At 38.3% G+C, this 13,962-nt stretch overlaps 1 protein-coding gene and 1 long non-coding RNA gene across 6 annotated transcripts in view; one reads left to right on the top strand and one right to left on the bottom strand.

Annotated features, from left to right (window-relative positions):
• Positions 1 to 13,962, top strand: part of NDST4 (N-deacetylase and N-sulfotransferase 4) — a 155,556-nt gene that overhangs the window by 96,096 nt on the left and 45,498 nt on the right. For all 4 annotated transcript variants that reach the window (XM_048066489.2, XM_048066491.2, XM_048066487.2 and 1 more), the window contains 2 exons: positions 4,037 to 4,124; positions 9,249 to 9,403. In XM_048066489.2, the coding sequence (XP_047922446.2) occupies positions 4,037 to 4,124; positions 9,249 to 9,403 (243 nt within the window). The remainder of the gene's footprint in view (positions 1 to 4,036; positions 4,125 to 9,248; positions 9,404 to 13,962) is intronic.
• The window catches only part of LOC125183096 (uncharacterized), a 37,898-nt gene continuing 33,845 nt past the window's right edge, over positions 9,910 to 13,962 (bottom strand). For both annotated transcript variants that reach the window (XR_007164270.2, XR_007164271.2), the window contains one exon: positions 9,910 to 11,444. This is a non-coding gene — a long non-coding RNA (uncharacterized lncRNA). The remainder of the gene's footprint in view (positions 11,445 to 13,962) is intronic.

Genomic DNA, 13,962 nt, shown 5'->3' with positions numbered 1-13,962 from the left:
GTAAGATACTGCTGAATGTAAATGCAATATAAAGAAGAAACTGTATCTTGTAGATGTCACAGAGAGAAGCCTTATTGACAAAGCAAAGAATCAATTAATAAAATGAAAGCCACAAGTTTTGAGAGATTCCTGGCAATTAAGTTTTTGTATTTGAAAGAACAACTTGGAATACTTGAGGAAAAAAAAAAAAAAAAAAGCTATTTGCTTAACCTGGGACTGAGACATACCAGCTTGTCCATGTGCAAACATGCTCTGTGGTTCTTTTCTTGGGAAATGGTAATTATTTACCATGGTTAATTTAACTGTTCAGCAAAACAGCAATGGTGAGTTACAGCTATTGATTTAATGCAACTCTATGCATTCAATGGCAAAATGCTAATTGCATTTTCACAAGCAAATAGCCATCCTCTACTTACAACTCTTTTAAACCCCAGTACTTGGAGCAGAGGGAATAATCCCACTGACTCTGAGGAAAAGATGTATATTGGCAGATAAGAAGTAAATACTGTGGGAAATGGAAATATCCAGGCAAAATCTTCTCTACAAGATAAGATTTGTCATGCTTTTTTTCCCACATTCCTCTCTATGAATCTCCCTTCTCCCCCCCCAAAAAAATTGTCAGAGTCCCAAGATCACCACATGAGGGGACAGGGGTGGGGACGGGTGAGCCTCTGGGGAAGGAGGGCTGCCAAGGGGAGCCAGGGGTGGCATGGCAGGACCCAGGCAGTGTGTGAATAGCTGTATTTGCACCTGGTCTTGGGTGTGATTTCCAGCTGTTAAAATTCAATAATCCTTCTACATCCTGCAAAACCCTTCTGTAAGTGCATTTAGAATACAATCTTCTACATCTCGAGTCCCGGAAAGGTTTCTAGCACCGGATGGCAGGGACACACAGATCCTCCAGGCTGCACCATCCAGGAACCCCAGAGACGCCGTTCCTGCCCACGCAACAGCTAGCCTTGCTTCAGCATTACAAACAAACAGGCAAACAAGCAGACAAACAAACAACCTATGAATGTGCAAGAAGGCTTAGGAAAGAAAGTTGCCTGCTCTTTTCCAGCCACAGCACTTTTCTATGCTGTGTGCTGTTCAGGGCTGTACCTGCAGGAGACAAAGCTTTCATTATTTACTCTAGAAAATTACCAGTGAGAGTGGTGTGTCAGTAACTAGCAATATTGTTTGAAAATATATATTAATTAAAATAGGCATGATAGACCCTAATTACCTAAATGGGTACTGGTTTTGGTATTAAGGATATGGAAGAAATTTCCCCTTCTCTACAGACAGGCAAGCAGTGACAAAATGTTTGGACTCAGTTGACAATATCTTCTTAGAATTAAAATGGGGTGAGGTCATGAAAATGAAGTTTAGCCACATATCATCTAAGTTAATATGCGTATATGGAAATTGCAATAAAACCAAGACTTCAGGAGCAAGCCAAATCCAGTCTGAGTGACAGGTTTGCCCTTTAGACAGAGAAAAATTCTTGACACACTGCAGGTTACAGGATTTACATCTTAATCCTAACTCTGTGTTTTTAATGAGACCTCGCTGGGATGGAAGGCTTCTGCCTATCTACCAGTTTTGTGATCTTATTGAGACGTGAGTGTGAGGGAAATTGGAGAGAAAAAATAAAGTGATATGATGTTTGTTTCACATACTTTCTATATGTTAAGCGATGATAATTTCTCAAGGTGATCTTTCTTCAAAGGAAAATTGAATTGATTTTGCTTAGCCCATCAGTCTTTCTCAGCATATATAAAATGCTCTACATAGCTTGGAAAATTATGTTCTAAAATATAATGACTCAGATTCTATGCTTATGACCTTAATGTTGTCAGTTTAGTGCCAGTTTTTATCAGCTGGGGATTTTCCTCAATGTTTTAACCAGCAGTGGTGTAAATGTCCAAGGTTTTATGTTTTGGTGACTATTTAGTTGTTATGTAGCATGCAGATAGAGTGACATGTGAAATTGTCACAGGAGTGAAATAATCAATTTATTAAATACCTTGCAATACAAGCTGGAAACCATACCACTATCTTAATATGCAATGCTCAAGCATACAACTTACCGTCATTAGATTGCTTTATCATTTCCTTTACCAATGTATGCAGCTATCGCTGATAACCACTGTTGTTTTACATCTTCCTTAACACCCAATAAATGTTTCTATTTAAACAAACAAACAAACAAGGAAGGAAGGCCACTTTCTGGCTATCTTTTATATTACACTCCTGAGCTGCCTGGCACCCAAATGATGCCATTACAGAAGGTAATTGTGAGCAAATGAAGATTTCAAGGAGACTTGTATTCCAACATGCATGGTGTCTATGTGTACATTGTATTAGCATGTGGTCAGTACTTTTAGGAAGTTAATGGCCTACAACGAATGCTGACAGTAGCTGCAGTGCAAAGGAAATATGAGAAATTGTGCCACCACAGACCTGTTTTGTTTAGCTCCAGTCTGGATTAACATTGTATAGGCCACCTAGCTGCAGATTAGCCTCTTAACCTGCTGATTCACCATTTACAGTGGATTGACTATACTTTTGGTCACAAGTCACTCGTTCGTTCTTTTCTGACTTTCTTCCTTTCTTTCCTTCCTTTTCTTTCTTTCTTTTTTCTTTTTCTTTCTTTTTCTTTCTTTCTTTTTTCTTTTTTTCTTTCTTTCTTTTTCTTTTTCTTTCTTTCTTCCTTCCTTTCTTTTCCTTTGTCTTTTGCTTTTCTTTTTGCTTTTCTTTTTGCTTTTCTTTTTGCTTTTCTTTTTGCTTTTCTTTTTTCTTTTCTTTTTTCTTTTCTTTTTTCTTTTCTTTTTTCTTCTCTTCTCTTTCTTCCTTTCTTTCTTTCCTTATACCAGTAGGTTGAGCAAAAAAATGATGCTATTTTCCTGTAATGTTAAGTGAAATTCCTAATGAACATATTAAATGTAATCTTTTCAAATGAAAGGAAACATTAGGTGGACTTGGACTGTGTGTAAACCACTGCATTCACTTTGTCTTTGAACTGTGCAAGAACATGAACATTCAATCAATAGAAATGTTATTAATAGATAATGGGAAAAGTTCTCAAGAGCCAAATAATGGAGACATGGAAAATTGATGAAAATAGAGCTTATAACCCATTCAACATTGGCAAGACCAATAGGGAGATAAATGCACTATCCATCTTGCATATGTAGCACGTCCAGATTATGTGGGCTGGTGATTCAAAGCAGACATCTGAGCAGTAAGGACTATCTTTAGAAGCAGTTCAGAGCTGACAATCTAACAATAGAGGTAGATAGCTCATGCAGACTGAACCACTATCTTTTTCTCTGTTGGTTGGAAATATGTCCATGAAAAACTGGGTAGGTGATGAAGACCTTTTCCTCTGTTTTGTTTAGACTAGTCTTATCTTTTCCGTGAAGAGAATAAAAATAATCAGGGATTTAATTTCAGACATGAGAAAAATGGACATTACTTCTACCATAGGTTAAAATTGGAGTTTTACGCTTAATCCTGAATTAGGTCTTAAGAAACAATCAAAAATGTTTCTGCAGGTAAGTAAATCCTAATGCCTCCACATCTGGATGGCAAGCAGTATTCCTAATTTTACTTTGTAGTTTAAGCACATTTTATCAAGCCTCATTAATAACCCAAAGTAAGTGTGACTTAGAGATTTAGTATATTGCAGACTCTCAATTGGCTGGATTCAAGTCCTGCCATAGATCATTGCAAATAACATGTAGTATCTTTGTCCATGTTATAAAACCATCATGTACTTCAGTACTTAGATACTACTGCTAGCATTGCTAGATCATCAAACTCTGATGCAGAAAATTAGGCTAACTGTAATAGTCTAGGAAGGAAGGAAGGAAGGAAGGAAGGAAGGAAGGAAGGAAGGGAAAAAATAAGAATGACCCTAAAATAAAATGTGAAACATTTAATAAGATCTTCTTTGTTGTATCTCCTCAGCTGGACACAATTTTTAAAATGAGGCATACAAAAAATTAATATTCATTTTTCTAAATGCATGTTAATTTCTTATTTATTTCAGGCTTTACTAGAGACTCAAAATTTACTGCGCACTCAGGTTGCAAATTTTACCTTCAACCTTGGATTTTCAGGAAAATTTTACCACACAGGTAAGAAGGAACTTCATGCTCTCAGGTAGCTACAGATAAATAGGTGACAGGATTTTAAACCTAGCTTTAAACATGCCCTTTTTAAATAAAACAATAACTCAGTGGAGCAGTTGGCAATATGTGCTCCAGTATTTTAGCATCCAGGGTCTCATTCACTGCCCACTGGAACAATGGTAGGCTATGGATGAGGTTCTTAGGAATATGTAGATGTCATTGGTGCTTTTCTGAAAGACGTGTGGTAGTAAACCTTAGGGTTATAAAGGAAGCAAAGGAGCTGCTAAGATCTCCATAATTCTGCACAATGCAGGACAGCAGAGAAGACATACTAGGGTTTTACCACTATGGCAGGTATGATGAAATATAAAACACTGAAAAAACCATGTCTCATAACCTCTAAAGAGGCAGAAGTATTTTAATGGGATAAATTTGATTTTGCTAAGACTAAAGGTAATCTAGCTCAGCAGTCTGCAATTGGGAGGGATGACAAAGGTAGAACCATTCGATTCAGAAATTCATTCTTATTGCAAGAAAAAGGAAAACAGGATGAAAAGAAATTTGTATTAAATGGATATTGAAACCCTGCTACCTTTGTACTGCATGCAATAAAAAGTTGCACACAAGCACCATGTCTCTGTGGAGATTAGGTGCTTTTACATCTCCTATTTATGACTCCTTTCTCTCTGTTGGTCCATTTCTCCATAGTGTAATGTCCCCCCTTTGTTTTTTTTTTTTTCTCCTCTCTCCCTTCACCTTCTCCCTAGCACTTTGGTGCAGCTCCACTCAGGCTTCGTTCTGCTGTTGCTGAGCCACATTGCTCCCTAGTACTGCCAGGGAAAAAAAAAAAAAAAAAGACACATTTTTTTTGCAGACTCACTGCAATGGAAACATCTACTGTCCTCCTTTCCAAGCCTCATACTGTACCCTTCTCACCTTTGAAGACCAACTCCAAAATTCTCAGCTGTCAACACATTCAGCCACATCTAATGACACTCCTTGCCTGAGTGATGCTAGGGAGGCCAAGAAGCTTATTTAGAGGAGAGGTGGAGGCACTGGAGCAGCACGAAGATGAGAGAAGTTTAAAAGCTAAGAATGATGCAGTCCAAGCTCTAACAGGCCACAAAGTAGCTGCAAAATAGGGCAGCCAGGTGAATGTCTCCCACTGCAGCGTAGGTGCAGCAATACTCCCTTTTTCACCAGTATTTGAACGCGATCCAGGTGAGCTCGTCCACCTCTTATGTCTCCATTTCACTAGGAATTAGAAGAGTACAAAAGACGCTGGGAGAGGGGCAGATGAATATTCTTTTGAAGGATAAGTAGAGAGAAGGAAACCAAAATTATTTATTAGTATCACTGTTGCTCTCAGGCACCACTGAAAGTCCAGGATGTTTTCCCCTCATGCAGACACATAATGCTAGGCAACTGCTGCCCAGGAAACCTTACAGACTGAAGATGTAGGTTGCAGAGTCTGAGAAAAATGAGAGGTAGAGAGAGATGGAATTACTTGCCCGGAGTCATATAACAAGCCAGTGGCAGACCTGTGATTAGAGAGCAACTTCGGAGACAGACCTTCAGTATTCTGCTCACTTCATCTTGACCTGCCTGTATAGTTATTCCTTCTGGAGATTAATTGGACATACACGTAATACAGCAAAATAAACAAAAATAGCCCAAGGCTCTGAGCCACTCTAAAGCAGGAAAACAGGATGCTGCTCTATTGTGGCCATCTACAGAGTAAAGCTGGCATCAGTCTTTTCAGTGTCCACCACGGAGAAAGATAATTCAAGGAAGGGAGGAGGTGGGAAAGGAGATAATTTATTGCAAATATTACAACATCCTGAGCAGTGGCTGGCACAAAATATGCAGCCTTCCTACCAAATCAACCCCCTGACCTTCCCATAGATTTTTTTCTTTGTCAGTCCCAATCACTTCCATATGCCATTACTGTTTCTTAGTGGAGCCTGTTCCTACCAGTCCACAGGTTTGCTTGCCCAGCTGATATAACACTGACCAATTTCAGATTTACTGCTGCTGTAGAGAGAGAAAATAGGCAAATGTGCAAGTGTGTGTGTGCTCTGAAGGATCTCAAGGCTTACCAAAATAGCACAAAACTACTTAATGAGTTGAAGCATGCCATTGCCTCCATTAAGGGACACGCTGCTCTCTGTACTCAGTGAAGCATCTGAGATTTTAAGTGAGCACTTCATTTACAAGTCAGTGGCGGCATTTTGTCATATCAGCTTAGCGGAACGATTCCAAAGTATTCTCCATGCAGTATACACTTTATTGACTCATTATAAATAAAACATGTAAAGGTATTCTTTAATTACTGTAAATGTAGCTTGTTTACCCAGAGAGGCTTTTAGTATCAGGTATTCAACATGCTTTATTAGCGCACCGAGATTGCTGTGCCTTATTGACTTCCTTAATGTGTGATTTTGCTCTCCTTTCCAAAACTTGGATCATTTTAAAACTACAGGAGGGAGATGAGCATGGGAATGTGTTGGCAGATTAAACAGTTATACATTTTCATCAAAAGATGTTGCTGACATCTGTACTACAAATACCAGTCCTAGTTGGTATGCCTTCATACCGGTACAACTGAAACATTAGCGTCACTGCTCCTCATCTTAATGCCACCAATGTTTTCTTCTGTAGCACAGGTAAACTAAGCACTGTAGACATGATGCTGATAGCAAAAAAAAGAAAAAAAAAAAAAAAGAATAGAACCTCTTGGTTATACTGTTTTAGCAAACATCTTCCTCTTGTTTATGCTGTGGCAATAGAAATTAAGGTGTTCTCAGGATTCGCATTATTTGCATTTAAGATTTCTAAGATTATTGATAGCAACTTCAAACTTAGTTTCAGTTTTGAGCTCAAGAGACCTCTAAGCTACAGTTGTAGCTTTAAATGTAGTATTATTTATTATGTGCAATCAAACTTTGAATTATTACCTACCTCTGCAAAGTGTATACTGTCTCTCAAAGTAGGTATATGTTCACCTCCTTGATTGTACACCTGTTGCAATTTTCAGATTTCGTATAAAAATTAAGATAGGAAGTCACACAGAGAATACTGATTATACAAGAAATCAAAACTTCACAATTCCTTGTTTTGCTTTCAGTACTTTGAATAAAGGATTGGGAAAAATATTCAAACAATATAAGCACTTAATAAATGTTCCATTAAACCCTTGAATTTTTTAAATACATCTACTTAAGAATTTATAAAAATTAAAAAACTTTTTTTTAAAGGCTTGTGAAGAAAATTATACTCCAAAAAGTGAAATCTCCATGAAGTGTTAAACTTCAAACCTTTCTGTTCCAGTTCTGCCATTACAGGGGGCTTTTGTTTGTAGAAACTTGAAAGCGTTAGGCTTTACTTTGTTTTATCTTTGCTATAATAATATAATAATAATAAAGAAAAACATAAATTGCAAATTTTGATGAATTGTATCTAAATTCACAAATAAATTAGTAGGGAAAAAATGTGATATTAGAATAATTTATTTCAAGAACCAAACTCTACTTTAAACGACGATAAGATATTAAATTATCCATTGACCTAAATCTTATGTCAAATGATCATAGTTCTTTACATACTTGAAATATGCACTTTTTTTTCTCTTCATCCCTACCTTCAGTTTTCTAGCTTTGGGTTAACAAAGAGCTCTTCAATGGCTACACAGACTCTTACCCTTTTCTCTTCTTCCCGTTTTGAAACCCTACATTAAGTTTCTCCCCTCTGATCACATTTCCCCGGGTGGGTGCAAGTGAACCACATACCCCAAGAAACAAGAGAGCAGTCATTCAACAGATGCACCACACAGAAGTTTTGCATGATGGAACAGACAGGGCAGCCATCGGTCCTTTCTTCTCAGTAAGGAATTACCTAGAAAACAAGGTTGTTTTCTCTTTTCCAGAAGCACTCCCATCCATGGGAGCAACTTTATGCATTCTTAGAACTTGCAGAGTGCTACAGGGGGGAGTAAATTGATTCAGTGACACTGGGAGAAAGTTTCAAAGCAATGCTCTCCTTGTGTAGCACCGTTCTTCAAAATACATTTGCAGATGTGAAAAAGAAAGAGCTGAAGTTCACGCACATCTCTACGTGTTCCTGCTTCATGCCACAGAAGTAAACAGTGACATCTATGGAATATTTTCTTCCAAAGAGTTTTGCAAACATTGAAAGGCTTGTAAAAAGAAAGCTATGTTTGCCTCAGTAGACTGATGTTGACAATTATTTCTTTGGAGCTAAATAAAGGTATTTAAATTAAAATGATAAAGGAGCAAGACAGGAGGCTGCAATAAACTGAATATCGTTCAGTAATTTGAGGGTGAAGTTAGTGAAATGTAAATTTGCCTTCCCAATTTGAAAAAGCACTGGAGACATATGCTGCAGATGGTGGAAATAGCACGGTATAATTTCTCAAATGGAAGGTTTGCTTTGTTATAACCACACATGCTTGCTTCTGCCTGAAGCAGATACTCTTCACTAACACAGGAATTTTTATTCATTTTACTTAGAGATTAAATGTGGCAATAATGGAACACTGAACCATAGGAAACAATGTGTAGAACCCTTTTGCAATTAGTTACTTGTTTTTTACCTAATCGTATTTGAAATTATTGCAAACTTCTTTCACATTTTACCAGAAATGATCAGATTTCAGTTTGCTGAGGTTTACGGGGTAGCTATAAGTGAAACTGGGTTTTAGCAGGACTCAGGTACACAGCACTCTGAATGCCATCCTGGCCAGCTACATCTGTGCAGTACCCACCAGGACCAAGGCAGGTGGGTACAAGTCCATCCCATCCTCCATCTTCATGGGGAGCCTGAACTAAAAACTTGTGTATTACGTAGAACAACAATCCACCCTTAAAATTAAATTCCTGTTAGAATTCCTATCAATTATCAGAGCGTCAGGAATAGAGAGTCTGCTAGCACACATAGTATTTCTTATTCCTCCTGTGATATGCTAGAGCTTGTCTATAGCATGGTGAGAAATCAGAGCCAAAGACATCAGGTTCTATAGCAGCTTCTGTCTTGAGGGGAAAAACAAATAATATTAATAATAGTATGGGCATTTTCTGCTGTTACTTTTCTATTCCTTTTTTTCTTTTGCAGGGACTGAAGAGGAAGATGAAGGTGATGACCTGCTGTTGAGATCTGTGGATGAGTTTTGGTGGTTTCCCCATATGTGGAGTCACATGCAGCCTCATCTTTTCCACAATGAGTCATCACTGGTGGAGCAGATGATCCTCAACAAAGAATTTGCACTAGTGAGTAAAAGTTACCAGAAGTTTCACCTAGGATACCTTTACATATAACTTGGAAAGCATAGTTATAATGTTTATTTAGCATATATTAATGTTTATTCAGCATATATTGTATGTATGCTTACATAGGTATAGAAATAAGGCTGCAAGATTGGAAAGCCAGCCCCAAAAAGCCTTCCATGACTCAAACTTGGGCTGAATTTTGCCATAGCCTTTTTCGCTGGCACAGGCTTTCTGGAGAGGAAGCAGCCCATCAAGCAAGCAGCCTTGCAAGAACATAGGGAACAGAAGCAGTGAAATCTCAGCAGATGTCAGTTGGCCTTTTGAGCTTTAGGAAGGGGATTATACACAGGTTATCAGCTTCCTGAAGTTTGGTGCAAACATCTTCAGAGGTGAGGGAGAAAGTTCCAGTGAACTTTGTGAAATGTTATATATGGTTTGTGAGAAATCTTGAAGCTAATGAGGTAAATAAGTGAAGCTGCTGGATTTCAGAGTGCTTTTTTTAGATGATCTGTTTGAAAATATGCTTTTTACATAGCTAACCTGTTACTAGTGTTTATAGATAATGATGTTTCATTTTTGCTTGTTTGTGTTGTTAGCTTACAAGAGCCATCCTTCTAGCACTGCCCAGAGCTCAGAGTGCTTGTACTCCGAGGTCATGTGGAAACCATTTAGAGTCCATTCAGGGTAATTCTACTGGGTTATGCAGCATGACAAAGAAAGCTAAAGTCTGTAAATGCTCTCTTTGGAAAAGACACTGTGGTCTTTCTTTGACAAGGCACAGGAATGCCAAGTAACCAGTGCTACTCAAAAGAGCAGATCAACACGGTGTGGTTTTCTCTACCGCTTAGGGAACAGAGATCTCAGCCCTTCACAGCTCAGAAAGGCCAGCCAGCAGCTGCCCCTTATCCCCATCGCTCACATAAGCCAAGATGGATCAGGAAACCAAGCAAAGACGGATGCCTAAACAAGCAGTTGGAAGAATTTTATTCCCTTGTTTATGAAAATATTTTCCTAACAACCTTTAAAGCACATTCATTAAAAATGGCTTAACTGTTTTCTCTTCACTCCAGGCTTCCCCCCTTCCTATCTCCTTCTTTGTAGGGTATTAGCACAGAGGTATTTTGGATGACTTTTCCTTTCCACAGGTCTGTGTTACTGTCAGTTTTCATTCCTGGCATGGCCTGTTCATTCATTTTGTGTGACCTGGGCAAGCTGCTGCAAAGAGTCCTAAGGGAACTAAATATAGCTGAGATTTTAAATGCAAGAGTAATTTTTAAATAATCTGTATCTCAAATACACATCGTCCGTTCATCATTAAACCTATGGGGAAATTCTACTATTTTCAGGCAACGCGATGTCTTTTAGGTCAAACCACCTTTAGGAGTAAAATCTATAGTGTAGTCTGAAAAGAGGGCTTGTAAGACAGTGTTTGCTATTTCAGCTACAGAAAGATAAAGCCCATCTCCCTATCATCACTGAAGGGTAGAGTCTCCTTAGGGTGCCTATAAATAAGGGGCTGATGTCAGAGAACGGCTGCTGTTATTACAGCTTTATTTCCTGCTAACATTTGGACAGGGGTTTTACCAACCTCTCAACCTTGAATCGATACGAGCTGCGCAATTTACTTATGAGAACATTTCTTTTCAAAAAGCTTCCTTTGAAGTCCACTCTGTGGGAGAAATTTGTCTTCCTGATAACATAGGTCCCAGCCATGACTCTGGAACAGTTTTGTACTCTCCCCTTCTTTCTCATCCTCATGTCTTATTTGGGAAAGGAGTTCCCTTTTCTACAGCTGCACTTCTATAAGTCTTCCAAAATTAGTGCAAGCTCCTTTTTATTATTCTTTTACTTCACAGCATAGATCCAAATTTAAATTACGGGTTCAGAACAGTACACAGAAAGTCTGCTTGGTGTTATACATCTTATTTGTGCTCTATTATCTTTATTTAGCATTATACTCAGGGGAACACAGCTTGATGTTCATACCATTTTCTCTCACATTTCCTGTTTATTGACTGTATCTCCCCACCTCCTGTTTTAGCTGCAAGTAGAGAAAACACTTTGTCAGTTTGTGCAAGGAAGGCTGCAATAATTACTTGGAAGTATGATCACATTCATTCTTCACCTGATGTATTTCTTTGTTCATTTTTTAAACACAGTAAGAAGGTAATGGAGTCTTCAAGATGGGAGAACAAATCATTATACATGAAAAAGAACAGTCAAGATTGATTTAACATTAAAAAAAAAAAACAAACCACAGAACAACAACAAAAAAATCTGTTCATTAAGACCTGTCAGCTCCTCCTGGCATTTTCATTTTAGAAGAAACACATCACACTGACTGGAAACCTGGACTTTAAGGGCCTGGACTTTAAGATCCAAATCTCATCACAGTCAGCAGTTTCTCCATGCAAGGGAGTATGAGGCTCGGGAGAGATGTTGTTCACCGGGAGAAAACATTTCATAAAAGGCATGTTCTTCTATGAGTGCCGGGGATTAAAGTAAGCTTAACAAACACAAGCCAGTTTATCTGAAACACAGTATTTCATGGATATTATCATATGGAGCTATAAATGTACATAAGCACAACTTTTACTGGCTCTTGCATTTACACTAGGCATAATCTTCGGTTTGCAGAAGCTTGAGTATACACACAGACTGCTGAATACAGGCAAGAAATGCAGGTGTTAGAGCTGGCAACTGGATAAAACACTCTTTTCCATTTTACACTGATATGTCTATTCCTCAAAGTGATGCTCTATAAACTGGGGGGTTACAACTGAAGCCTGCCTCAAACAGGTACATCACAAAACACATGTAGAAAGTCAGATATCTAAACAGTTTGTATACATCCAACTAGTTGCCAATTAGGTATCCAATTGCCTTGATTTGCCTTGATTTCAATTATACCTCTGTGGAGCTAGGGCTTAATAAAATCAACAGTCTTTAAAGGATTCCCTTACTTGTGAACTGCTTGCGAATTAAAGGAGACCACCTTTAATAAAAGCACTCTGAATGTTATGTGTCACAGAGACATGCACCATTCCTGCCGTTCCACACCTAGCTGGTGAGAGGAAGACATTTTCTGAGATCTTTCGTAAATGCTATTGCCCCACTGCTCTTCACCTGACAGGAAGCACAGGAAGTTTTGCTTACCTGGAACAGTGGCCTTGTAAAAAAAATCCTTGTCCATGCATGTCTGAGCAGTGGTCCTACAGCTGCCACCACCCATAGCCCCATCTCCACTGCCCTTGCTGCCACATCTCCTCTCAAGCACTCGCAATATCCTCAGCCTCAGAGGAGCATGCAACACCAGCAGAGCATGCTATGAGAACAGGGAATAATGACAGGAAACAAACACCTGGTAGGCTTTCAGGCAACCTCCCAGGGTGCTGCTATTTCAGAGGACATTTCACTTGTGTGGGGAGGAAGGCAGCCTGAAGCCTTCATACTCCCCTATTAATTCAGCATGTTCGTACCTTCATTCTTCTCTCACTTCTTCTAGACAAAGAGCAAAATCCCTTTCTGTAGATTTCTGTCTCCATCTCTGTTACCCATCAGTGCAGATTTACACCAGAAAGCCTAAACCATTAGACACTTCAAAACACAAGAGCTTTAACTCTGGTAAAGTAATTTGCAAACTACCCAGAAGTTTGCTATCCTAATGTCTTAATACTTCTGTAAATGTGGATGGTATATTTCAAAGCCCAACTAAAGGAAAATTACATTTATTTTGATTATAAGCTTGTTTTGACATGATTTTTGTTTTTGTTTTGTTGTTGTTTCTTCTTCTATTAGAGGAACCCAAAATCCTTTACAGATACTAATGGATTAAGCCCTGAATTAAGTTTTGCAAACTGGTAGCATCTCAAGTACTACTATTCTTGTATTTTTATAGGCTATGCAATTGATACAGAGCTAAACAATTGTGCAAGCAGAAGTCTCTTGTAGCACATTCAGAAAATAAAACAAATCAAGTTCTGATTTTCACTGCCATCCTTTAATCACAAGATATTCTTCCTCCCCCTCTTCTGCATCTTTATCTTAGAAAAGGTAGAATATTTTTAATGCAAAGCCTGTAGCTCTTTATTTTGTCCCTTGATTTGTTTGCTCAGTAATTATCTTCCGTGCTCATTTGTGAGCACATACACCCAAAGCATGGTAGAGATACAGCAAAAATTATCATCAACTGTAAAAACGGAGCTATGATCTGATATGAACAAGTGAGATACACATACACAAACAAATCAATTCAGAGAGATACATATACAAAACAAACAAATCCATTTAGACCCTCTCTAGTATCACTCCTTGGATTCAATTTCCTGTTTCTAAACCAACCAGATTCACATTAGCACTTCCTCAGCCTAAAACTCTTGAACTGCCCAAACCACGAAGAAACCATGGGCTTTTAATATACCAATTAAATAACAAGAATAAAAACACCCGCGACCACATATGAAATGCAAAGCTCCTACAAGTGATGAAAGAGTCTAATTTGTCCCATTATTAATATCTGTAGTTAGCACTAGGAATTAGAGATGCTCACTAGAGATTGC

The sequence above is a fragment of the Anser cygnoides genome, chromosome 4 (genome assembly GCF_040182565.1).
Source record: "Anser cygnoides isolate HZ-2024a breed goose chromosome 4, Taihu_goose_T2T_genome, whole genome shotgun sequence".
NCBI lineage: Eukaryota > Metazoa > Chordata > Aves > Anseriformes > Anatidae > Anser > Anser cygnoides.
The sequence above is the reverse complement of the archived record's forward strand: the minus strand, read 5'-3'. Positions and strand labels throughout refer to the sequence as shown.